Source organism: Eschrichtius robustus, chromosome 15 (genome assembly GCF_028021215.1).
Source record: "Eschrichtius robustus isolate mEscRob2 chromosome 15, mEscRob2.pri, whole genome shotgun sequence".
In the NCBI taxonomy this organism is placed as follows: Eukaryota; Metazoa; Chordata; class Mammalia; order Artiodactyla; family Eschrichtiidae; genus Eschrichtius; species Eschrichtius robustus.
Window position 1 is genome coordinate 23,170,703 of NC_090838.1, and position 27,552 is coordinate 23,198,254.

General features: G+C 36.7%; 1 protein-coding gene across 5 annotated transcripts in view; it reads left to right on the plus strand.

Annotated features, from left to right (window-relative positions):
* The window catches only part of CLIP4 (CAP-Gly domain containing linker protein family member 4), a 113,166-nt gene that overhangs the window by 52,986 nt on the left and 32,628 nt on the right, over nt 1-27,552 (plus strand). For 4 of the 5 annotated variants that reach the window (XM_068564244.1, XM_068564242.1, XM_068564241.1 and 1 more), the window contains 7 exons: nt 6,673-6,812; nt 7,592-7,685; nt 8,774-8,935; nt 10,653-10,771; nt 13,762-13,998; nt 16,187-16,322; nt 22,136-22,276. In XM_068564244.1, coding sequence (XP_068420345.1) covers nt 6,673-6,812; nt 7,592-7,685; nt 8,774-8,935; nt 10,653-10,771; nt 13,762-13,998; nt 16,187-16,322; nt 22,136-22,276 — 1,029 coding nt within the window. The remainder of the gene's footprint in view (nt 1-6,672; nt 6,813-7,591; nt 7,686-8,773; nt 8,936-10,652; nt 10,772-13,761; nt 13,999-16,186; nt 16,323-22,135; nt 22,277-27,552) is intronic. The other variant, XM_068564245.1, reaches the window with a different exon arrangement.

The following is a 27,552-nucleotide window of genomic DNA, read 5'->3' on the forward strand; positions in this document are numbered from 1 at the left end:
GTGGCGTGAGATTGATTCATATTTAAATTGGTTCATTTAAATGTTCTTTGTAAAATGTAAATTTAGGAGTAGTCTAGTTTTTAATCCATTTAGACTTATTTCCCCAGGAACCTATTTTATCAGGTAGTTGATAAGGGAATAAAAGAAAACCAGGAGGTAAGCTTGATGGATGTGTTACATTTCTAATTTAGTTAGAGTTTTTCAAGTAAAATATTGGGCCACCATTTCAGATTGTCTTTGGAGGTAGAGATAATGCGATTTTTAAATATTAGTGAATGTAAAATGATTGGATTGTGAATTTGTCTTTTTAGTCATATCCATTCTAATAACTACTCATCTCCAGGTATGCTATTTTATGTGTTCAGATTCTATAGCAGCTTGCCTTGCAGTCATCAAAGGTGTTACATAAAACCTGTGCCTACTAGATCTTGGGAGTTATTTGCAGTTTTTACAAAAATTGACTGGATATTGATTTTCAGATATAACAAAATCAGTGATGCAGGACAAACCTTGAAAAGCACTTTGTACCTTGCTTATGGCACTTACCTCATTCTGTCTTGAGTCATAACTGTCTTATTTCCTTTCCCAGACTATAGCTCTTTGGATGGAGTAGAATCATGTTTTGTTTTTGTTTATCTCATTGGGCTAATGTAGTCATTTATTGATATTAGTTGTGCAGTGTTTGTTGAATAAATACATTGAATGAAAGGTGATAATGGATATTGTTCCCTTTGTATAAGTGAAATTAAAAATTGCCTGTATTCTTAGAATGATAGATTCTTAGAATCTGAATGGACCTATAGTTCAGCTTTCCCTACTCATTTCCCAGTATAGAAATTATGTTTTCAGGTTCTCTGATAGATAACCATTCAGCTACTTGGATATTTTCAATAGTGGGAAACTAATGAAATAGTCCATTTCATTGTTAAAGTTTTAGTTGTGGTAAAATTGTTTTTGTATATGGACTCAAAGTATGTCTCCTTGAAACTTTGGCTCACTGGTTTGATATGTAGAACAAACACTTCTTTATATGATGACCTTCAAATATTTGAAGATAATTTGGACATTTTAAATTAGTCTGTACTTCTTTAGACTACACATTTCTGGTTCCTTCACCAGTCTCTCATTGTCAGGATTTCTAGACCCTTTTCAGTCTAGTTGTTTTCTTCTTAGTATGCTGTAGTCAATGTCCCCTTAAAATGTGGCATCCAGGGTTGTATTTATTGAGTAAGTATTTGTTGAGGGCCTGTTATGTGCTAGGTACTGTCCTAGATGCTGGGGATAGCACGGTGACCAAGACCGACATTCTAGGAGGGAAAGCAGACAATAAACAAACAAATGAAGAAACAAATCATAAATATTATAGATTATAATGAATTCTGTGGAGAAAAGAAACAGGGTGCTGTGGTAGAGGATAATGGAGCAGAGAGGCTGTTTTAGATGGGCTGGTCATCTGGAGAATCAGAAGCAGCTGGTTGAGAGAAGAGCTTGGAGAGAAGTGTTCCAGGCAGAAGGATAGGAAATCAAAGGCACAGAGTTGGGGAAAAAACTTTGGTGTATCCTAAGAAATAATGGAAGGCCTTTGTGGCTGAGAAGCAAAGTGGTTGAAGGGCAGAATGGCAGGAGATGAAGTTGGAGAGGAAGGCAGGGGCCAGACCAGGCGGGATCATTTAGGCCTTGGTAGGGAATTTGTATTTTATCCTAAATGTAATGGGAGCCATTGAATGTGAGACTGAGACTGAGATTAAAATCAAGAAACAAAGAAAAAGAAACCAACCCACACAAACCAGAGCATAGACATTCAGCTCAGTGTTGACCCTCAAGGTGGTTACCCTGCAAGACTACAAAGATTTTTGGAATCTTTTGCTTTGAATGCCTTCAGAGTCAGTTTACACAGAACACACGTTACATGTATTAAAAATCCCCAAGTGTATTGTTAATTATTTTTACATAAACAGTGAAGTTATCTCTTAAAGAGATTTAAGCAATAATAATAATAAAAAATCTTATTTACCCACATAGTTACCATTTCTAGTGTTATTCATTCCTTTGTGCAGACCAGATTTTCTTCTGATACCACATTCCTTCTGCCTGAAGGGCTTCCTTTAATGTTTCTTGCAGTACAGATCTGATGGTGAGGAATCCTTTCAACTTTTATATGTCTGAAAACATCTTTATGTCATCGTCTCTTTTGAAAAATATATTTGTTAGGTATGGAATTCTAGGTTGATAGTATTTTCTTTCAGTGCTTCAAGATGTTGCTTCACTCTGTGTTCCTACTTGTCTTGATGTGAAATCTGCTGTCATTTTTGTTTCTCTGTATGTAATGATCTTTTTTTCCTGGCTGCTTTTAAGATTTTCTGTTTATCAGAGGTTTTGAGTAATTTTACTGTGATGTGCCCTGGTGTAATTTTCTTTATGTTCTTGTGCTTGGGGACTGTTAAGCTTCTTGGGTCTGTAGGTTTCAATTTTCATCAAGTTTGGATAATCATTATTTCTTCAAATACTTTTTCTGCCCCTCCTCCTTTTCAGACACTCCAGTTACACAAATATTAGACCACTTGAAGTTTTCCCACAGCTCACTGATGCCTTTTTTTCATATTTTAAACACTCTTTTTCTCTTTGTATTTCATTTTGGGTAGTTTCTATTGCTGTGTCTTCAGGTTCATTAATCATTTCTTCTGCATTGTCTAATCAGCTGATGATCTCATCCAGTGTAGTTTTCATCTCAGATGTAGTTTTCATCACTAAAGTTTGATTTGGGTCTGTTTAACCTTTTGAACATTTGGAATACAGTTATAATGGCTGTTTTAATATCCTTTTCTGTTAATTATAATATTTGTGTCAACTCTAGGTCTGTTTTGATCGACTATTCCCTTGATTATGGGTCACGTTTTTCCCTTTGCAGGCCTGGTAGTCTTTGATTGGATGCCAGACATTGTGAATTTTACCTGTTGGGTGCTGGATATTTTTCTGTTTCTGTAAATATTCTTGAGCTTTGTTCTGGGATGCAGTTAAGTTACTTGGAAATTGTTTGACCTTGTCAGATCTTGCCTTCATGATTTGTTAGGTGGTTCTGGAGCAATGTTAATCTGGGGCTAATTACTCCTCACTACTGAGTACTCTACCCAAAGCCTGATGAATTTTTTTCTCACTCTTTTTAGTGGGAACAGGCACAGTTCTAGGCTCCATATGATCACTGGGCACTAATCCCTCTAATTCTTTTGGATGGTTCTTCCCCTTACCTCAGGTTTTTCCTCACAAGCATATATTAAATACTCAAGGGGGACTCTCTTCAGATCTTTGGGTTTCTCTTGCTTTGCATCTCTCTCCTGTCTGATGCACTGCCCTGTGAACCCTAGCTGCCTTATTTCCTTGGGCTCTCAGCTTTGTCTGCACGACTCAGGGAGTCTCCTGGGCTTTTTCTTGGTTTCCCTCTCTCCGTGCTGAAATCTGGAAAGTCCCAAGGCAGAAACATGGGGGCAGTTGTAAGACGCACTTGTTTGTATCCTGTCTCTTAGGGATTGTGTCTTTCATTAACTGATGTCCAGTGTCTTGGAAACCTCATTTCATCTCTTTCCTTTGTTGTTGTTTTTGTTGTTGTTGTTTTTTGGTTGTTTCAGAAAGAAGAACAAATATGGTCCCTTTTATTCCATCTTGACTTGGTGGGGTATCCTCCCCATCTACCCTTCACCTCCTTTCTTTTGATTAAAACTTTTTTTTTTTTCCTGTGTGGAAGCTTAAAATTTGGGTGTAGTTAGATTCGTTAATATGTAGTATAGCGTAGAGTTTAAGATTATAGGTGAGTTTGGATTATAGGTCAATCCTGACTCAACCACTTAACAGTTGTGTGATCTTGGGCAAATGGCTTACTATCTCTATTCCTTTGTTTCTTCTATGATAAAATGAGAACAATAATAGTACCTACATCAAAAAAAAAAAAAAAAGTACCTACCTCATATGGCTGTCATGAAGATTAAATTAGGTAATATATGTAAAGTGCATAGAACAGTCCCTGGCACCTATTAAAGTTGTATTTAAATGAGCTGTCTGCTGTTTGTCATTATCTCAGTATGTAATTACAGAAGCATTATTATATGCTTTAGTATTTATTGGGCTAGTGTCCCCTACCCCCTACTCTGATCATTATTCTTCTTAGTTAAAATGTTCTTGCTTATTTCTCTTACATTTACTTTCTAGATATTTGCTTCTCATCATGTGGTACTTAGTCTAGTAGCCTTGGCATCACTGGGAGCTTGTTAGAATGCAGTCCCTGCCCCCACCTGAGACTTACTGGATTGGAATCTACATTGTAACAAGATCCCTAGGTGATTCCTATCTACGTTAATGTTTGAGAAGCTCTGGCACAGATGAGCAGTAGAATAATTTTGTCTGTCTCCTCCCACAAATAAATCTTGGTGAAATTTTGATTGATTAGAATTAAAATTATTTAAATTAATTGTTGATGGGAAAATTGACAGCCTTAAATATTTTATCTTCCAGTCCAGGAACATGATGTGTCTCTCCATTTAAGTCACCCACCACTTCAGTTTTCTTTAAATAAGCCTTACACATTTATTGGCACTTTTATTGTTATTATGTTCTTTTTCCATTGTGTTTCATTTTTAAAAAATAGCAAATCATATAAAAATGCAGAAAATATAGTGATAGCAAACATGTGTCACACATATCCACCATCAGAAAGAATAATTATTAGCATAGTATCTTATTTCCTTTAGCTCCTGTTTTTCACTTATAAGAATTAAAACCTTAAAGTTGAAATTCCCTCCATTTTCCTTTCTGGTTCCATTTTCCTTGCTCCCCAGAGGCAACCACCATCTTATATTTAGTGTGAATATTGCAGACCATTTAATTATACATTTACTACATATATGAGCATCCATAAACAGTATATAGGATTGTTTTGTGTATTTGTAATTTTATGGAAATGATCGATGTTGTATATTATTCTTCAACTTATTTTATTGATCAGTATGTTTTTTGAGACCTATCCTTATCAATTCATAATGTAGATGTAGATATCGAATTCATTTATTTAGTTGTAAGAAAGCATCGAGTCCATCCTATGGATATACCACTTTCTATACATTCCTCTATGGAGAGATGTTTCAGTTTCCCAGTTATTTTGCTATTATAACCAATGCTAGAATAAGCATTCTTGTACATGTCTCCTGTAGACACATGCAGAAGAGTCTGTTTAGGTATATATTTAGGAATTTCTCCACTAGAAATGCCCAATGCCTAGAAAAGTCACTGATCCATAAATATTTATTGAATGGCTGAATCAATTAGACCAAAAGAAAAATTCCAGTAAACTGCTATTTATAGGAAACACACCCAGATCTTTGAGAAATTGGTATCTGTGTTGCATACTGATTCTCTTCTGACTCTTCTGTTTGTAGAGTACCATTTTGTTCTCTGAGATTTTGGATAGTATCTGCTCTTAGTTTTAGGCTTTCTGATTCTCTTCTGATGGACTGCTCTTCTTTTATACACGTCCTTGGTTTTGTGCTTCTCCTTTCATCTTTCAGTTACCCTGAGTCTAAAAGTAAGAGCTGTGTGTACATAGTATAATTTTGGAAAATAAATAAAAATACAAAGAAGAAAATAAAAAACCCACACAAATCCTGCTAGTCACGTATGCTGTTAAAATCTGAGCTCAATAGTGAATTCTCTTGGGGAGACAGCATAATAGAGGAAAGAAGATAGACTTTGGAGGCAGATCCGGTTTTCTACCCCAAATTTGCCACTTACTAGCTGTGTGAGTTTGAGCAAGTATTATTTAGTCTGAGCTTTGGTTTCTTTATCTGCAAAATGAGAATAATAATACCTGTCAGGTAAGGTGTCTGGGAAGATTTGTAAGGTGTTTGGTAAATTGTAAGCACTCAGCAAATATTGCTTCTCTAATGCTTCTCTTCTTTAGATGCTTCTGGTTTTTTAGATTCCCTACCTTCTTATAGATTGTTCAAGATAGTAGAATCTGATTTTCTTCTATTCTCTTTTATTCTCTAGCCATAGGATGATCTGTTCTCTCTGAATCTTAAGGAAGTTTTAAAAGATTTTAAAATCATGTTCAATTGTGTCTAGTATTCCATGTCTTTCTAATACATACTCCAAAATAACCCAATCACTCTGTCCCAAGGCTTCAAAGTAATGCCTGTTTATTATAGAAAATTAGGAAAACAGAAGTAAAAAGAATACTTAAAATTATACATTGTTCTAGTACACTGTTGAGATTTTGGCATATTTCTTTCTATTATGTATGTTTTAATCATAGATGTAGATCTACTCTTCATGACATGTTTATGTTTTGAGAGGTGAAAATACCTATAAAATTTGACAGATTTTCTGTGCTTTAGAAGAAGTTCTTGGAAAGTTCAGCGTTTAAGATCAATACGCTCAGATTTTTGTTTCATTTGTGATAAGGTGTAGTGTGATGCATGGAAATCTCATTCTCATAGCAGTTCAGAAATGCCTTATAATTTTTGGTGATCCTGACTTTGGTTTTGAGAATTGCTTAAGGTAAACCTACTTTTTCTGCACCTAAAAATATTTGTGTCATTTGAGTCCTGGTCTTGTTGTTTATTATTTTCAATATATTTATTTTGAAATTTTAATAAATTTAACTTACACCTTTTTAATTTCAAACAGAGTTTTCTTTCTTTGATCCTAATGATACGTCATGCCAGGAAATTCTCTTCGATCCCAAAACTTCTGTATCAGAATTATTTGCCATTTTAAGACAGTGGGTTCCTCAGGTCCAACAAAATATTGATGTTATTGGAAATGAGGTAAGGAATTCTTACGTTGTTAAGTCTTGTATTGTTAGGGTTGTTAATTGTATAGATTTTTTTCCCCCATCTGAATGGAAAGGTGGTGATAAAGGGGAAACCTTTTAAAGATGCTGATGCTTGTTCTTTGTTTTTGTAGGTTTTTCATGGAGCAGTGAGTTAGTACTGTACATTCTTTCCATTATTCCCTCATGCTCCTCACTTCCTTACATCTGGAGTTCTGGCATTTTGACTCTTGGTGGGAGCAGAGGGAGCATTCTTTCTTCGTACAAGTTAATTTTGTAAATGAAAAAAAATACTTTCATTAGGAGATTTGATTACTGTCACAGTTATCTGTACTTTGGGGTGGCTTGGTAAAGATCTAGGCTTAAATACAATTTTTAAAAATATTTGATTTTTTGGAAGAGGGATAAAAGAATAATGCTGGGTTCCTTGACCAGCATACTGTCATGTTGTAAGAAGAGGGAGCTTATACTTTTTAAAATACCATTACTCCCATTAGAAAGGAAATTTGCTTGTCCTTTGAGAAGTTAAGGAACATATTTGGGGTGCCACATTACTTTGGAATACTCTTTAAGAATTTCCTTCCATCTGGTGACAAGTTCAGTTTTCATTATTGTTGTTGGGTACAGACTTAAAATTTATCCTTAAGAGAAGCCAGTTCTGTCTACTCATTTTACTGAGAACTAATTTAATAAGATAGACTAACTTGGTTTCCCAGCATTGGTTTGAAATCAGTAGACTTTATGTTGTAATAATATCTTCCTTGGTTTCCTCAGATTCTTAAGAGAGGTTGCAATGTGAATGACAGAGATGGATTGACAGATATGACTCTTTTACATTATACTTGCAAATCTGGAGCTCATGGTATTGGTAAGTGTGTGGTGAATCTGTTAATGGCTTAAGACATCTATATTTGTGCTTGTATAACTATGTTTATGCCAACCAGAGTCCCTGGGAGGGCACCTGGCTGATGATAATAATATTCCCTGAATAGGCAAGGATTCAGTTAGGTCTTCCATACACCTTGTTGCCTTTCCTCCCTTTTCTCAGGGGAGTCTATAATAATCTCCTGGTACCTCCCAACTTTTCTGGAACAGGCTTCATGCTGGCCTGTTTGCTAGGTGAGAGTAACTGGTAACACCTAGAACCTTCTTGAGAGTTTATGGCAAGGTTTGACAATCCATGCTCTGTTTTTCAGGCAATCCCAATCCTACAGACCTGGTCTTTAGGTCTGTCTAAGGTCTGTTCCTACATACATAACATATGTGCATAGTTTCCAAAATTGGTATTCGCCTGTTCTCTACTATTTTTTACACCTGCCTCTTACTTAATTATATATTGTGAACATCTCTCCCTGTTTCAGTAGTCTGATACAGTGCTTCTTAAACTTGATAGTGAAGGACTCTTTTTTTTTTTCTTTCTGCAATCCATCATGGACTGATACTTTTGTAAAATAAAATAAAAATGAGTTTGTAATAGAAAAATGAGATAAAGACATAAAATACAAGCCCAAGTGTTTTTCAAAAGCATAAAATTACATTTCAATTAATTTATTCAGAAGAAATGATTACATAGGGAAAAAGAAAAGAGTTATAAAAAGTATGAATTACAGTTTGGGACTGGCAATGGTCCACAGAGTGCACTCTGAGTAGCCCTGGTTTTACTGGCTCTGTAGTATTGCATTATATGGATGTCTCATAATTTATTTAACCAGTGTCTTATTATTGTACTTTTAGGTTGTTTCAAAATGCTGTGATGAACATCTTTACAGCCAAGTGTTTATCTATACCCTTAGGTTTGATTATTTTCCTAGAATAAATTCCTTGTTACATTTTTTGAGTTGTAAGTGTATATTCAGTATGCTGTTTGCACTGGCTTTTTAGATAAGGTAGTAGATGGCCATCCACTGGGCCATGGAATTTGTACTGAAGAAAAATAATTTAGAAAACCTCCTCTAGGTGATGTTGATACAGCTGTAAAATTTGCAACTCAACTTATTGATCTGGGAGCAGATGTTAGTTTGCGGAGTCGCTGGACAAATATGAATGCTTTGCATTATGCTGCTTATTTTGATGTCCCTGAACTTATAAGAGTGATTTTGAAGACATCTAAACCAAAAGGCAAGTACTGTAAGATCACCATTAGGTGTCATTAATTGAATACTTTATTAGTGGCATAAAAATTACAATTCAAAGATACTTTTACTTCTAATCCATCTTGTTCCATGTGACCTCCAATCCCATTTTATTTTTCAGAAACAGTTTAACTTTTCTTTATTGAAGATTAGTTACTATCCTTTCACAAAAGACTTAGTACAAAGAGAAACAAAATAAAGTGTTCTCTGGGTTTTTGTATCTCTGTAAGTCCCCCAGTATAACATGGATTTTATAAAGTGTAATTGAATCTATGTATAATTCTCTTGTCTTACTTGTGTAGCCAGAAATAGAGCAATAAAACCTTCAGAGCTAAACATTGAAATCATAAAGAATATTTATTTTAGGTGGCATTCAGTTCTGAAATTCTGTGATTCCATTAAGGGATAGATTTTCATTTTTTTTTCTTCCTGTCTTGATGATGCTATCCTAAAATTGAACATCATAATGTCTAAATCACAGTCCTGTATTTAGACATCCTCTCTGGGTCCTCTCAGGGGGGTAGTTTTCTTTTGAGAAAAAATGGGGGCAAGTGCAGTAGTATTACTTTAAGTTAAAAGTTGTACACAGTGTTTTCTCCATTTGTAGAAGACTTGTTTTAGAGATGGCATAGATAAATTTCCCAGAATGTCTGTTTCTAACCTCTGCTTTATATAATTGTCCATCTCCTCTTTACCTTTTTACTTTTTCACTTTTTGAATGATGTTAGGAAGAAAGCCTCTCTTGATAGTACAGTGTCTTTAATAGCTCAGGAGAGTGTCCTGAGCATGTCTTAGTTTGTTTGCAATTGTAGGTAGGGTGTGGGATGGTGGAGCTGTAGTTAGATTAAGGTAGGATTGGCAGAACCAGAGGTATATTAAACCCATGTTATAAAAAACAGTCAAAATGGGATCCCCAAATCTGGAGTATTTCCTGTATAGCATCGTGATGATTTGTTGAAAGGTATTAAAATGTTTTTAGAATTGCAAGATTCCCATTCTTATTGTGAAGTCCAAATTCATTTGTTGAATAAAGTATTGTGAATGAATACAGTATGTAAGCATGATGCATATGTTTAATTACTCTTTAATTTATTCCTGTCTTGAGAATTCGCCATTGTTTTACCTACTATTTTTTCCGTGAAGAGGCAGATAGTAAATATTTTAGGTTTTGTGGACCACATGGTTTCTGTTGCAACTACTTGATTCTGCAGTTGTGGTGTGAAAGTAGGCACAGAGACTATGTGGCTGTGTTCTAATAAAACTTTATTTACAAAAACAGATGGTGAGTTGGTTTTGGCCATGGGCCAAAGTTTGCTAGTCCCTGACCCAAACCCTACTATATTATCGTTGTCACGGCAAATATGCAAGAGGTTTAATGAGAGAGTGTGTTAAGATAGTTACTTTTACAAACATGAATTATTGCCATTAATTGCTTTAAAATATAGTTTAGTTTGTGATGGTTGGAAAACCCGTGATAATATCAGTCCATTTGATAGTGAAATTTTATTGTACGAAGAAAAGCATTAGTTAAGTAGATTGAAGTAGATGAAGATTTTGTTCCATTGTGAGAATGGTCCTTCTAGTGGGTTGGTTTAAGTCTCATAAATAGCTAATACCCCTCCTCCCCCAAATAAACCCAACCTGTCTCCTATACTAGCTTAATTTGAAAATTTTGTTAATACGCTTGCGATGTTTAATTGCAGATGTGGATGCCACTTGCAGTGACTTTAATTTTGGAACAGCTCTGCATATTGCTGCATATAACTTGTGTGCAGGTACTGTGAGATGCTTATTGGAGCATGGAGCAAATCCTGCATTTAGGGTAAGAGGTTAAATTAAAAGTGAAAAATATTAAAAGAATAAAAACATCTAACATTATCTCCCAGGAAAGAGTTGAATCCGGATGTTGTTGTAGAACTCTTATATAGGTAAATAATTTATATTTTTGTGCTGCATATAGAGAGTAATGATGATAAACTTTTATCTCAAGTAAATTTAAGGCATAGCAGTGAATTTCAGTCCTTTTATATTGATAAGCTCTATAAACTTTACTTTCATTCAGATAAGTAAAATGCTCTTTAAAGTATCATCTTTGAGCTTAAAAGTATCTTTCATTTAAGCTTTTGGTATATTTATAAAACCTTAGCTGTTAAATAGAAACGCATATATTAAAGTTATATTTCTATATTAAATCATATTTTAAATTCTTTTGGAAAGAAGTTTTATTTCAGACAATTTAAAAAATGCATATTTAACAGTGCAGTAAACCTTTAAAATCGACTTAAGGGAAAAATTTATTTTTCCAGGGTAATGTTATACATTTGCAAAGTTAACACACAGGATTGAATTTCATAATCTTCAAATCATTTGGTATTTTGTTGTCTTCACAAAAGTGGCTCTCAGTGTTCTTTTCTGTTATATTGATAGCAGTGACTTGCTCTGGCAGGGATTCTTAATTGGGTCTGTGCCTTCTCTTGAAGGGGCAGGGGTGGGCAATGTTAGAAAAAGCCTCTTCCCTTCCTCTTTTCCTCGCTCTCTCTCTGCTTTCCTGTTTTCCCTTCCCTCCCTACTTCTTTGCCACTTTTCTTTCTGTTTAACCCCATTAATTATTTAATCAACCCCTCTCTTCCTCCTTCCCTCCCTCCTTCCTTCAGGTCCTCTTGTTTATTGGGCACTGGGAGAATACAACAATAAATATGTCTCTGTCCTCAAAGAGAATATTGTCTAGAGGGGAGGACAGACAAGAGAGCAGTCAGTTTTACTATAGTGTGTCCTGGCAAAAGTGACGTTGAGTGCTTAAACGTAGTTGAGAATTAACCAGGTACAGGAGGAAGCTGAGAAAGGCATGTTAGGCAGAGAGAGTAGTGTGCACAAGGGCTAGGAGATGGTAATTCAGTTTGGCTGGAGTGTGAAGGTGATATGTGTTTGCTTTTGCTAGTACAACTATTGACAAGACCCTATTAGTGGAGAGAATATTTTGAATCCAGTAAGATGCAGTGAAGTGTGTCATTGAGGTAAATTACCAATTCAGGCCCCAAACAATTAATAGATTACTGAATTTTGGAGGTCAATACTTAGAAAAAGAAGTGGTCAACATGTGGGTCAGCAGTAGCCCTTGGATAAGACCCTAACAGCCACTACTTTAGAAGAAAATGGAATTCTGCAACTAATCATGAACAAGCCTTCTTATGTTAACATGATATCATTGTTACTTTATTATTATTTAGTATTTTTTAAACAGAAGTTTTATTTTATATAGGAATTGATAGAAGTGTGTGACTTACTCTAGGAAGGTGAGGACTTAAAAATCTGAAGTAAAATATTCACTGTAAATATAGCTTATTTACAACATATCATGACAGGTTTGTTGATTAAAAAAAAGTTTTTTTCCCTCTGTCTTTTTCTCAAGAGTACGATTAGCACTATAGATATTTTCATTACATTTTGTACTTTTTCTTTGAAATCGGGGATCAAAATAGTTCATCACTGTCCCAGAAATTTGATAATATGTCTTCCTACCATGTTTTTACTTAGGACCAAACTGACTTGAATTTTAAAATAAAAAATGTGAGGCACTTGCAAACTAAATGTGTTCTAAAAGCCTCATTCTTTTATCCATATGGATCATTTGAAGATAATTATCAGAGGAGAAGAAAAGGGAAAAAGGTTTCTGAGCAGAAGAATCTTGGTTCATCTTATTAAGAAAAGATCACAGTCTGGAATCTTCCTGATGAAGTCTGAGTTTTTGGTTAGGGAACGTAGACGAAAGAGAACGTGTTGGAGGGTAGGACAGCACAGAGCAGCAGAAGGGCTGAGAGTCCAGTGGTGCTGGACCTGGGCTGCAGTGTCATCTCTGCAGTAATTATGGAGATGATGCTGAGCGAGTCATTCATCTCTCCTTGCCTAGTTTTCCTAAGTGGCAAACTGGAAATGGTAGTGATATCTTACTTGTTTAGTTGGTGTCTTCTGCTACAGTCCAAACTCTTAACAGGTAAACATTTTTATCTGTTTTATTCACAAGCTTTTTCTTGCTGTGATAACCAAATGAGATAATTTATATGACAGGATTTTGCTTATATAAACACTGTGTAAATGTTAGTGGGCCTGTGACTGCCCATTTTTTCTTGCTGCAGGATAAATCCCAGCCCAAATTTTAGAAGTATTAAACCTATAGATTCTGTTCTGAAAATCTGAGTCACTCCACGAGTGGGCAGGATGGGTCGAGGTCACAGAGCCGAGCTGGCAGCCCTGGGGGAGTGGAGGGAGTCTCGGGTCTGGGGTTGGGAAGCCAGGCAGTCCCGTGACTTCTGTCTCCAGATGTGCAGCCAGGCTCGCTTCCCCCGAACCGCCTGAGCTCCTGCTCTTCCGTGAGCCTGGACCTCGGTCCCCGCCAGCTGAGCTGCCCTGTGTTCCCTCACCTCCCTGGGCCTCTGCACTAGGGCCTCTCAGCGGTGAGGCCCTCCCTGACCGCTGTGCGTGAATAGCCATCTCTGTCCCCCTGTTCCCTGTCCCCCTTCCCTGCTTTGTTCTCTCGGCCACTTTTTACCCTTTGATACACCATACGTTTTATGTGTGATTATAGTCTGCCTCTCACCAGGCTGTGTGCTTTTTGAGGGCGGGGCTTTTGTTTTCTTCACTGTGTGCCTTTAGCCCTTAGAATGGTGTCTGGCAGGTGGTAGAAGTTTAGTAAATATTTTTGAATAAATAAATGATAGATGAATTTAACTTACTTTTTCCAAAAATACTTTTATATGACCGTGTAGAGCTCTGAGCAGATATGAACTGAAAAATTTCTCTTCTCTTTATTTGTAGAATGACAAAGGACAGATCCCTGCTGACGTTGTCCCAGACCCAGTCGAAATGCCCTTAGAAATGGCCGATGCCGCGGCAACTGCTAAAGAAATCAAGCAGATGCTGCTCGATGCGGTGCCTCTGTCACGTGATCTCTCAAAGCCCTTGCTCCCAAATTACGATCGTGTTACTAGCAAGGTGATGCTGACATCACTTGGCCTGAAGCTAGGGGATCGTGTCGTTATTGCAAGACAGAAGGTATGGTCAGTAGCTGCAGTCTCTAAAGTGATGTCCAAGGTCATTAGGTGGCCTATGTGCCAAGGGTGCAGTGTGGATTTGAGTTTTGTTTTTTTTAAGTTCCATATGTAGGTAGAAGGATACTTAATGGAAAACGTGAAACTTAGATGCACGGTTACTGTAAAGCATAATTTAAGAATATAAACTATTCAAACTGAATAACGAAGACATCTTTATTTGAATGGGAGAAAAGTGGAGCATGGTGGAGCTGCCGAGCGAATTTAGAGGCATCCAGACTGCAGGTTTTCCCTTGCAGCTCCCCGCTCCCACCCCTCCTCAGTAGTGAGTCTCCCACAACTACTACTGCGCAGAAATGGAGCAAAGGTGACCCTCACTGTTCCTGGGTGTTTGGCTTCTTGATCCCACAAATAGGGAAATCTTAGATATGATTTCAACCTGGTAATGAAAATGTATGTGGGAAAGAGGACTCCCAACTCCACGCGACTGAAGATTCTCTGGACACCTCTTTCTCCAGAGCCTCAGTTTCCAGGTGGCTTTCACTTGTTGCCGTTCTCTCTTTTTAAAAAACCTCATACGGGGGAGCTGTTTTTCTCTTTTTGGGGCCAATTGGGAGCTTGGTACGGAGAATGGGACAGGGAATTTGCGCTTGCATGTGGAATTTCTAACATAGCTACGGCTAAATATCTGGGTGGGTTTGTGGGGAGTGTTATGCACTTTTCTCAGAAAACACTGAAATTTGAACATTTGATTTACTAAGAACGTTGCTTCCAAAAGGAAGGTAAGCTACAAACTGTTACACTGAGAATGACATTTACCAACTTCCACAAGAATACATTCATGGACATTTGTTAGTTTTCTGTTGTCCTATCTGTGGAGCTAAAATACCAAGAAATTATGAACGCGTAGCATTTTTCCCCCTTCGGATTAATATTCAGCTTCTTTAGTATTCCTGTCCTACATCGGAGAATGGACTTTTAGAAGAGTTATTCTGTGTTTTATTTTACTACTTTTTATTTTGAGTAATTTAAAGCTATACAGAAGTAGAAACATAACGAACATGCATATATCAGTCGGCAGCGTTTACCTTTGTCACCTCACAGCCAGTCTTGTTTCATTTATATTTACCCTCAGTCTATTGCTAGTCTTTTCATTCTCTTAGGACTGTCTTTCAAAGAGCAGGTGTTTTAAATTCTCATGAAGTTCATTTTATCAAAATTTTATTTTATGGATTGTGTGTTTAGAATATCTGAGAAATTTTCTACTGTGTTTTCTTCTAGATGTTTACAGTTTTAGGTTTTATATTTAGTTTTACATTTAATTCTGAGTTAATTTTTGGATAGAGTGCTAGGTATAGATAGAGTTTGTGTGTTTAGTTCTCTGTGTTTCTCTTTTTTTAAAAAATAAATTTATTTATTTTATTTATTTATTTTTGGCTGCGTTGGGTCTTCGTTGCTGTGCATGGGCTTTCTCTAGTTGTGGCGAGCGGGGGCTACTCTCCGTTGCAGTGCGTGGCCTTCTCATTGCAGTGGCTTCTCTTGTTGCGGAGCACGGGCTCTAGGCGCGTGGGCTTCAGTAGTTGTGGCACACGGGCTCAGTAGTTGTGGCTCGTGGGCTCTAGAGCGCAGGCTCAGTAGTTGTGGTGCACGGGCTTAGTTGCTCTGCGGCATGTGGGATCTTCCCGGACCAGTGCTCGAACCCATGTCTCCTGCATTGGCAGGTGGATTCTCAACCACTGCGCCACCAGGGAAGTCCTGTATTGCTGTTTTGGATGGAATATTTTATAAATGTCAGGTCAAACTGGCTTATAGCTGGTTTCAGGTTTCAGTTTTTCTGTATCCTTACTGGTTTTCTGCCTTCTTGGCCTGTTGATTATGGAGAGAGGTGTGTTGAAGTATCACTGTGATTATAGATTTGTCTATTTCTCTTTTTAGTTCTATCAGTTTTCACTTCATATGTCTTGGAGCTCAGTTGTTAGGTACATATAGATTTAGGATTCTTATGCCTTCTTGGTCCATTGATTCTTTTATCATTATTTAATGTCTCTTTTTATCCCTGGTAATATTTTCCTTCTTCTGAAGTCTACTTTGAGAGAATGTTTTTGAAAGACTTCCATGATAAAGTTGGAAGAGTGGGAAACTTAGAATTACTGGTAGTACTCAAAAGTTACTCTGATTTATATTTTCTTTAGGTTGGAACATTAAGATTTTGTGGAACAACTGAATTTGCAAGTGGGCAGTGGGCTGGCATTGAGTTGGATGAACCAGAAGGAAAAAACAATGGAAGTGTTGGGAAAGTCCAGTACTTTAAATGTGCCCCCAAATATGGTAAGTTAGATACTATCTAATTTAATGAGAATTAATTTAAAATAATAAAATTTTACTCTTTTATTATTTTTAAATAAAACTTTCTCCCTGGTTACTTATGTAATAAATGAAGCGACTGCCCTTTTCTTACTGTGAGCAATATTGTGCTTGGGAGAGGGTGTCTTACTAGGAGGGCACCTAGCTCTGGAGACCTTCCTAAATCCTGCTCATGGTGGTGTCATGACTGAAGGAGGGATTTTATTCTTTATTACCAAGGAAATACAGAGCTCTAGAGGTTGAAAAACTTGAAAAATTGAAAAGCAAGTGAGGCCAACTTTATCACTGTGCTCCTGAGCTGGGATGATTCTTTCTCTTTCAGACAAATGTTTGCTTTATTTTATATTCTCTGTTTCTCTCGTACACACACACACACACACACACACACACACACACACACACACACACACCCTATCCACTATGTTGTGGATATTTTTCCTTGTTGTGAAGTATTTTCCCAGAACATTAATTTCCCTGGTTGCACAGTATTTCATCTTGTAGCTCGACAGGGAAGGCAGTATGGTACAGTGTTGAAGAGTATGGGCTTTGGAGCCTGACTGCTTGGGTGTGAATCAGCTGCTCTACCTACCAGCTGTGGGACCTTCTTTCTCTTCTTGTACCTCAATTTTCTTCTATAAAATGAGGATAGCAATACTGCAAGAGTTCATGTGGGAATTAAATGTGTTGATAAGTATATAAAGCACCTAGAATAGTGCTTGGTTCCCAGTAAGCACCCCCAAAATGTTAACTATTTGCTAGCTGTTATGAATTTATCAAAATCACCAGTTTCCTTTTGTCATACACTTAAGGTGGAGCCTCATTTTTGGGTATATTATTAAAATTTTTGTTTATAAAAAATGTCCATTACATTAGATTTAAAAAACATAAAAAAGGAGAAAAAAAAAATAAAATCACCTGTATATGTTTTCTGTTTACTTTTTTCCACAAAATTTGGATTATATATAGTTAAATAGTCTGCATTTTTATCTGACATCCTATTATAATTTCCTCAAATCTTTAAATATTGTTTGAAAATGTGATTTTTTATGGCTCAATTTCCTTTAATTTTTCCAATTTGATGGGTGAAAATTTCTGTTTAAATTCATGTTATTCTGACTGTGGTGAAATAAAATACCTAAAATGTTCTATTGTAGCACATGTATTTTTTGTGTTATCTTGACAATTGCCAAGAAATAATTATTCATATTATTTGCCAATTAAAAATGGGATATTAGCTTTTTAAAAAACTGATAAGAGTTTTTAAAAAATAAATGCATCTTTAAGATATTAAGCCTTTATATTTATTACAGATATTTCGCCCAGTTTGTCATTTGCCTTTGAACTTCATTTGCAGTGTTTTTGGACATGTAGTTTTATGCAGTTAAAAGACTTTTCCTTTATAATTTCTTATAACTGCTTTTATGCTAAGGTAGATAGTTCTTCCTAATCCAGAATTCATTATAGGTTATATATTTTATTCTTTTGAATGTTTTAATTTTTAAATACCACATTACTTAATTTGGAGTTTATTTGGTTAGTTGTATAAGGATAAGAATTTAATTTTAGTCTTACTCTATTAGCTAATTTTGACAACTGTCAAGCAGACTAAGGGCAAGATCAAAGCCATTAGCAACACAGAGAGCAGATGTAAATCAGAGCCATGAGAAATGCTTAGATTGTAACAGAATGCATGTGGCTTCCCAAATCCCATCATTCCAAGGAGAGGCATGCTTGATTAGGACAAAGATGGATACCCAAGGACCCTGTCTCCATCCCCCTTTACATACTTTAAGGCAAGTTGGGGGGCAAGGGTCATGTGTTGGATTATATAAAAATGGGAATAGCCCTTCCTGCTGAGCCAGCTCAGTAGTCTGAGCCAGGTCTTGGCTAAACTGTCAGTACTTGAGGTGTGGGGAGCAGGAGAGGTGGGCACAGGAGAGGTAGAGAACCCCATGACTAAGCAGAAGCCAAAGAATTGGTCTCTTTTCAGCAACAGTTTTTTGTTTTTTTTTTTCCTCTCTCTAAATCTGTCATTTTCCCTTTGGCTTGTTGTGCTTCCTTTAATATAAATTAAGTTCTTGTAAATGCTGTAGTCTGTTTTGGGATTGTTTTGTCCCATTGATCTATTAATTCTAGCACATACTAGATTTTTTTGATTGTAAAAATTTTATAATAATTTTTTAAAGATCTTTTTAAAAGCAGCTTTTGGTTCATAGCAAAATTGAGAGGAAGGTACAGAGATTTCCTGTATACCTCCTGCCCACACATGCACAGTTTCCCCTTTTATCAACATCCCTTCACCAGAGGGTACATTTCTTACAGTGGATGAACCTACATGGACACATCATAATCACTCAGAGTCCATAGTTTGCCTTAGGGGTCACTCTTTGTGTTGTATATTCTGTGGGTTTGGACAAGTGTATAATCGCATGTATCCATCACTGCCGTATTATAGAGTGTTTTCACTGCCCTGAAAATCCTCTGTGCTCCACCTGTTCATCCCTTCCCACCTCAGCCCCTGGCAACCATTGATCATTTTACTGTCTCCATAGTTCTGCCTTTTCCAGAATGTCAGATAGCTGGAATCATACAGTATGTAGCCTTTTAAGAATGTCTTCTTTCACTTAGTAATTTGCATTTAAGTTTCTTCCATGTCTTTTCATGGCTTGATAGCTCATGTCTTTTTAGCACGGAATAATACTCCATAGTCTGGAGGTATCACAGACCTCCATTATTTCTCTGTTCACCTACTAAAGGATATCTTGGTTGCTTCTAAGTTTTGGCAATTATGAAAATTTTATAATAATTTTTAATATTTGGTAATACTATTTTTATGTCTTTTAATAATCACCAAAGTGAACACATATACCTAGTTTAATAAGTCAGATTGTATTATAAGGTTTATTAAAACAACAATTAAACCCTCCCCTGGCTTGCCCTTCCTTACTCCGAGACCTGCTCTTTAGAGGCAAGAACTTTTTTGACTTCTTTAGCTGTATCTTCTGATGTTCATATTCATATTTTAAATAATATATTTATATGAATCTTTCCAATTTTGGACATCTATTGACTTCATACTATGAAGAGAAAGGTATGGTGTTCGTACTAAGTCATTTTTTTTTCTTGGTTTACTTATTTGTTTTGGTGGAGCACATCCTTCAGCAGCTTTTTGACAGAGGACTCATGGGAAGTAAATTTTCTGAGACTTTCCATTCCAGAAATATGTTTATTTCTCCCCTTACACTTCATATGATAGTTTAGTGGGATAAGGAATATTAGGTTGAAATTCATATTTTTTCAGTATTTTGAAGGTGATACTCTGTTGTCTAATGCAACTTGGCAAACTTCTTCTGTAAAGGGCCAGGTAGTAAATATTTTGGTTTTATGGGCCATACAGTCTCTTGTTGCAACTATTCAGCTCTCCTGTTGTAGTGAATAAGCAGTCGTAGACAATAAGTAAACAAATGGGTGTGGCTGTGTTCCAACAGAACGGTACAAAAATAGGCGGCGGGAGGATGTGGCTCTCAGGCCATAGTTTGCCAGCTATCATCTTGAGCTTCCACTGCTGCTATTTAGAAGTTTCAGAGTCATTCTTTCTTCTGTTTTTGTCCTTTTCCCTGTTTTTGGAAGCTTCTTTGGAAGCTTTAGCATTTTTTCTCTTTTTTATCATTTTCTTTTTTCTTTAGAGTTTATACCATTTTTATTTCTTACTAAAATTTTAGTGGAGTTTTGGGAGGAATTGTGGTTAAACAAAATGGATCATGTTTATCTAGAAATTCATTACTCTTCTGTTTAAAAATTATTCTTCCTTATGTGTTTATTTTTAGTTAAGCCTTATCATTGTATGTCAAGATCAGAGGAGAGTCCCATCAGTACTTTGAGTAGCATGAGATTCTGAACAGGAAGGTTAACCCATACACAGTGCACACTTTGGGCTTTGATTACATCCAGTCATTGCTTTAAATTTAGTTTTGGTTTTCCCAAGTGATTTAGTTAATTAAAAAAAAAAACAAGGAGAATGAGACCTACATAGTTCATTCATTGAATGATATTATTGTGACATTAATGACACAAATTTGAAAAATAATTCATAGTCTGTACTCATAAATATGTTTTGGTTTTCTATTTTTTACAGTCCTTCCTATATCCACACATACAGCTTTTCACAGATATAATCATAATGTAATCAAACATACAACTCAATTTTTGTTTTCTTGATTTACTTTTCATATATTTCTATATTTCTACATAATCTTTATTGTTTTACTTTTTAACAGTGATGTAATAGTTCATAAACATAGTTGATTCATTTATTCTATTGCCAAATAATTGTTTTCTCCTACTTATAGTATTGCAGTGATGATATATTCAGGTATGCAGTCTTTTTCTCCTATTTGGATTATTTTCTCATAAATTAATTTCCAAAAGTATGATTGGGTCATGGTGGTAAACTAGAAATTGTTTTGGCTCTTGAAGTCTATCTTCTCCTTATAATATACAAACGTAAGTTTGTAACCTTGTTCACACTTCTTAAATATAAGTATTTCCTTATAATTAATGCCATAAAGTAAATTAGGTCAGAATTTTTGTCTTCAAGTAAGATTTTACAAATTTACATCCCACAGTATAAAATAATTTATTTCTTCAAACCCTTGGCAACACTGGATGTAATCATCATCAAGCTTGAGTGCGTGTGTGTGTGTGCGTGTGTGTGTATTTGGCAAGGAAAATAATTTAGAGAAAAAAATAGAAAGAAAATCTGAAAAATCAGGAGGAAGGATTGTAGAATCTGATGGAGGAAAGAATTTCAAGATTAGCAGAAAAGTAGTATAGTTTGCACTTGTTAGCTATAAACAAAGCACTCACTTTTTGTAATCTTGAGCATTTCGTCAAACCTATTTTAAAACAAGTTGTTTTAATGTATTACATTTTAGTCATAATGTGTCTTTGTTAGATTAGGTGTAAACACTGAATGGTAGTGCATAATGTACATATTATGACTTTATTTTTTTTCTTAAATGTCTTAGCCAAATAATCTTGGTATTTATAGTCCATATTCACTATTTCTAATGTCTGGGCATACTTATATATACTGTAATTTTATGCCTGGATAAATTTCTTTTTTAATGGAATTTTATACTCCTAGCTGCAGCAAACAGGCAGCGCCCTCCCCCTGTCCCCACATACCTTCCCACACAACACACACTGTATTGTTTCTGTTGTCAGTTATCAGAAGCTGAGGGCTAAGCCTTTGCGGAAATTATGTTTTATACCCAAAAAGATTTTTTATATCCCTACTATGTGTAAGGCACTATAGTTAGGTACATTGGGGGAATGCAGAGATGAGTATTGGATTTTGTCTTCTAAAGTCTGGAAGAGAGATAAAACATGAACATAAAAAGCTATAATACGGGAAAAAATATGTTCTAAGGAGCTATAGATAAAGTGACATGAAGAATAGTTTTTGTATTATATAATGCACTGTTATTTGCCAGTACTTAGAAATAATTATAATTCTCTTTTCCCTGAGTTTCACTTAGTGCTTTGTTATGTTATGTGCTTCTTGAATTATTGTGTATGTTGTTAGTCTTGACAACTAGATTGTAAACTCTCTGAGGGCAAGTACTGAGACGTACTCTTTCTCTGTCTCTCACTACAGGGCACCTAGTAGACACTAAAAAAGAACTTAAAGATTTATATTACTGAATGGCTGTACTTGTCCTTTTATTTGAAGTGCTTTTAATTGCTTAACACTAAAATTCTGCATTCTCTCTTAGGTATTTTTGCACCCCTTTCAAAGATAAGTAAAGCAAAAGATCGAAGGAAGAATACAGCACACACTCCTTCTACAAAAGCTGTACCTCTCATCAGGTCCCAGAAAATTGATGTAGCTCATGTAACGTCAAAAGTAAATACTGGTAGGTCAAACCAGAAAGTTTGATGTCTTGTTCGTGTTTTAATTTTATCTGTGGAATGCCTTATATTTAGATTGCTTCACACTTTTTGGTTAGCTGCCTGTGAAACCTGAATTTAATAAATCCTGCAAAGTACTTGGTTTATGATTTTAATCCCTGACAAGCGTTTTTCAGATTTGTTCCTTCCTTTTTTTCCCTTCTATTTCCATACTTTTATCACCCCCAATCTAACCTCAAAGCTAGACTTTATACCTCTGATAAGTATTTATGCAACACAACTAGCTTTTATGTTTCTCCCCTATTCAAGAATTGTAGTGACTTTTTTAAATCAGAAAATGTCTCAACTCTTGAAACTGGCCGTCAGAGACCTTCCTCTGATGGAGTCTCTTACTGCTTCGCAGTTGAGCTGTGGTTTGTCACGTCTCACTGTCTTTTGTGTACATGGTTCTCACTCTTCCCTTCATACTTTGCCTCAAGCTATCTCTCTGGGCAATATTTGACTTCTGCCTGAGGCTTGAGTCATTCTTTACCTCCTTACTCACATCCTGTTTCTTCATGAAAACCTCCCTGGTGACCCAGCTCACTTCAATCTCTTCATTCTCTAACTTTGTATACACTCTAATCCATACCAGCCTGTTGCTATTTGTTATCTTGGGTTTTGTCCTCTGATTGCTTTATTTGGGCAGATCTTTTATTCTGTTAGAAAAATCTTCAACTTTAAATGGACTGTGAGAGTGTTTTGTACTTTCGTATTCACTGTAGCACATAGCACAGAATAGGTGCTTAATAAATACTTGCTAACTCATCAGTAACTGAAGCAGAAAGGCCCTCTACCACGACTAAAGGATCTTGTCTACAAATTTGGTTGGCCTTTCTGCTCTGTTCCACTGGCCTATTTGAATATCCCTGTGTTAGTACTGCACTTCATAATTACTATAGTTTTTAAAAAAAATAAATCTTGATATCTAGTAGAGGAAAGCCCCCTATCTTTTTCTTGAACAGTGTCCTGCTTGTTTGGCCCTTATAAATCAAACTTCCTTATCAATTTTAGAATAAGTTGTTAAGTTTCTTTAAAAAAAATCTGTTGAGAGAGGGATGGGGGTCTGGGCAAAATACGTGAAGGGGATTAAGAGGCACAAACTTGTAGTTAAGAAATAAGTCACGGGGATGGAATGTACAGCATAGGGAACATGGTCAGTAATGTTGTAATAACTTTGTAGTGACAGAGGTAACTAGACTTATTGTGGTGATCAATTCATAATGTATATAAATGTCGAATCACTGTGTTGTACACCTGAAGCTAATATAATATTTATGTCAACTACAATTAAAAAAATAAAAAGGAAAAATAAATAAATAAGGTGATAAATATATCTCCAGGGCAAGAAAATATTATTTTGCAAGTACAAACTGGAATTATATCTCAAAAAAAGTGCTTGTCACAAAATTAAAGTTTTTTTTGCTCCTTGATAGAAAGTTAACTTCTAGACAGATAAATTAACAAATTATGTTAATGTTATTTTCAGTGTCAAAAAATAAAAAATAAAAATATCCGTTGAAGTTTTAGTTGGTATTACATTTAAACCTTAAATCAATTTGAGAACTGACATCTTTACAATATTCAGTCTTTTAATTGTAAGCTTGGGATATTGCTTTATTTAATTGGGTCCTTTAAAAATATCTCAATAAAATTTTATGATTTTCTCTACAGCTATTTTGTACTTGTTTTGTTAGGTCTATTCCTAGGTACTTTATACTTTTTGATGCTCTTGTAAATGGTATCCTTTTAACTGGAAACCCAGAAGTACACAGCAGATATGGAAAGAAAGCTCAAAGAGAAGCCCTCTATTTCTGGTCTGAGGAGCAGGAAGGGGGTCTCCTGCTAGACAGAAAGTGGAGGAAGTCCCTGTTTTCTTTTTTGATTGCTGTTTTTTACATCTTTGGTTCTTTCCCACCGCAGTCCCTAGGCAGTCCTGCATGTTGTAATAGCAGCAGGGGATGGCCATGCACCTAAAACCCCAAGGGAGGGGAACCCTTGTTTCTGGCTAGAGAAACTGTGGTCCCAAGAACATGGATGGAATCCCCATTAGTTTTTCTTCTTTTTTCTTACTGCTTGGCCCAATAGGCAGAGTCAATCTCAAAAGGTTATCTGACAGGGGCTTCCCTGGTGGCGCAGTGGTTAAGAATCCGCCTGCCGATGCAGGAGACACGGGTTTGAGCCCTAGTCGGGAAGATCCCACATGCCACGGAGCAACTAAGCAACTAAGCCACAACTACTGAGCCTGCGCTCTAGAGCCCGCGAGCCACAACTACTGACCCCGCATGCCACAACTACTGAAGCCTGTGTGCCTAGAGCCCGTGCTCCGCAACAAGAGAAGCCACCACAGTGAGAAGCCTGCACACCGCAACGAAGAGTAGCCCCCGCTCGCCGCAACTAGAGAAAGCCCGCGCGCAACAACAAAGACCCAACGCAGCCAAAAATAAAAATTAAAATAAAAAAGGTTATATGACAGAGCAGGGAAATTAAAGCCTAGGCATTCTACCCAGAGTATCAGGAAGGGGTGCCTCCGGGAGCAGGAAAGTGTCAAGGAGACCGTGGTGAGGAAGGAGCTCAAGAAAGTGATCTCAGAATGGTGGGCTTACTGCCAGGTTGTGTGTGCATGCGTCTGACCACGGGCTTCGGTCTCCTGCACAGACCACTGCCCAGGTCTCAGACTGACTACTGGGTGGCACAGCACACGAGACAGATCCCAAATAGGCTTTGGCAACTGAACTGACATTGGAGCCACAGTCACAGAAGATGTAGGAACTGCCAGCCTGAAACTAACCACCTGCTAACTGTCGAATGCCTGCTAAAACAGAACAAAACAATCAGCACTCTCCATAGAATTTAAACAAGACCCAGAGTCCTATAAAATCATGTTCATACCGTACAGGATACAGTCCAAAATTGCTCAGAATATGAAAAACCAGGAAAATCTCACCGACTCTCAAGGAAAAAGATGATCAAAAGATACCAACCCTGAGGTTATACAGACATTTATCAGATAAAGATTTTAAAGAATATATTATAACCCTCTAAGAATTAAGGGTGAACCCTCTTGAGACAAATGGAAAGTTTCAGCAGAGACATGAAGATATAAAAAAAAGAACCAAATAATTCATGTACACACGCACACACACGTGAGTACAAGTAAAACTGAGGTAATCTAAGATTGGTGGATTGTAGCAATGTCAGCATCCTGGTTGTGATTTTATGCTATAGTTTTGTAAAATGTCACCTTTGGGGGAAACTGGGCAAAGTGTACAAGAGATCTCCCGATACTGTTTTTTACAACTGCGTATGAATTTCCCGTTACCTCAAAAATTTCAAATAAAAGGAAAGACTCAAACGGATGTTTTAGGACTGAAAAATATAACTGAAAATAAGAAATTTACTCTGTGGGTTGACTTCACAAAGTCTCTCTTCCCCACCCCCCCGCCCAGTTTCTGCTGTTGTGGTTCTGGCCCTCACTCCTGGCCTCTGCTTCCAGTCTGTCCTCCTCTGGTTCCTTCTAAACTGTGCTGTCGGGTAATGTTCTTCACCTGTGACTGTTCATGCCAGTCCTCCTTTCCAAAGCCCATCAGAGGCTCATTCCTTACTGAAGAGCTCCGGTTCCTTTGCCAGCACCGTTACCCTCCAAGATTTTACTGTGGCCCATCTATCCAGGTTACTTCTCCCGTGTCCCCCCAAAATCCATTTTATTCCAGCCAAGCTACTCATCCTTCTCTGACCCTGTCTTTCTTTAAGTTTTTTTTTTTTTTTCTTTTTGTCCATCCGTAATGGCCACCTTCAGTTCTTTCTGATCATACCTGCAGTATTCACTGGAAGAAATCCGACCTATCTCTCAAGACCCATACTGGAATGTGATCTTCTTGATGAGGCATTAATTTATCTTTATAACCATGATTATTGTCTCCTTCTATGCTAGGGCTTATATCAAACATGTCCTCATATTGTGGTTATTCATGTCTTTCTGCCACACCAAATTGAAAAGGTCTTCCTTTAGGGCTGGGACCATGGCGTGTTCTGTTTGCGATGCTCAGAGTGCCAAGCTCACTTCTTCACCCAGAACGCTTTGTAAGTGAGCAGAATTGGAATGGATGCTTGACGGAATTCGAAACTGGGTGTAGTCCGTTAGGTTTCTTATTTAAATAGTTTGGTCCTGTAGCATTGAAACAGAAGTCTTAATATTAAGTAGAGTATTATTCATGAGCTCTCTTTTAAAATCAGTGTTTTGGGGGAGTTGGGTGTAGTGAGAGTCGGGTAGTCATTTTCAGAATACCAGTGGCAGAGAGTACAGGGTTTCTTACTATCTGACTCTGACTTAAATGAATAATTGCTATAATGATTTGCAAAAATTTTTACCGCAAATTGACTGTCTAAATAGACAGTCCGCTACAATGAATTTGCCTGCACACACCAGTGAAATCATGAGTTGTTTGCAGGTCTTAGTAAGTGTGCAGCCGTCATAACTGTATCAGGTTTGCTTTACCTGCTAGCATTGTGCAAACACACTAAGGAGTGCATTAAGTATCAGACAGATAGCTGTGTTTTAAATGCTTTATATTATTTAGAATTCCTTAGTGGATTTTTAAATAGGTGGAAAAGATACTTTAGTGATATTTGGGGAAATTGAGTGGGGTTTTCAGATGGGCTTAGGAATACATTCTTTTCTTTCCCCTTTAAATAATGAAATATTGGCCCCTGCCGTCTGTGAATTTATTATCCAGCGTGTTCTCAGAAGAGGATAAGATTTAGATAATGAGGGATGTCTGTACTTTAAAAAGCAAATACAGGGCTTCCGTGGTGGCGCAGTGGTTAAGAATCCACCTGCCAATGCAGGGGACACAGGGTTCGAGCCCTGGTCCGGGAAGATCTCATATGCCGCGGAGCAACTAAGACCATGTGCCACAACTACTGAGCTCACGTAAACCACAACTACTGAAGCTGGTGCGCCTAGAACCCATGCTCCTCAACATGAGAAGCCCGCGCGCTGCATCGAAGGGTAGCCCCCGCTCGCCACAACTAGAGAAAGCCTGCGCGCAGCAACAGAGACCCAATGCAAAATAAATAAATAAATAAATAAATAAAGTTTTAAAAAAAAGCAAATACACATTTATGTTTAACGTTAAACAAAATTCTTTCTTTTTTTTTTTTTTAATTCTGATTTTTTGACCGAGTGACACTTATTTTTTTTCAAAATTCTTTCTTGCTGAAAGTGTTTTGTTTGTGTTCT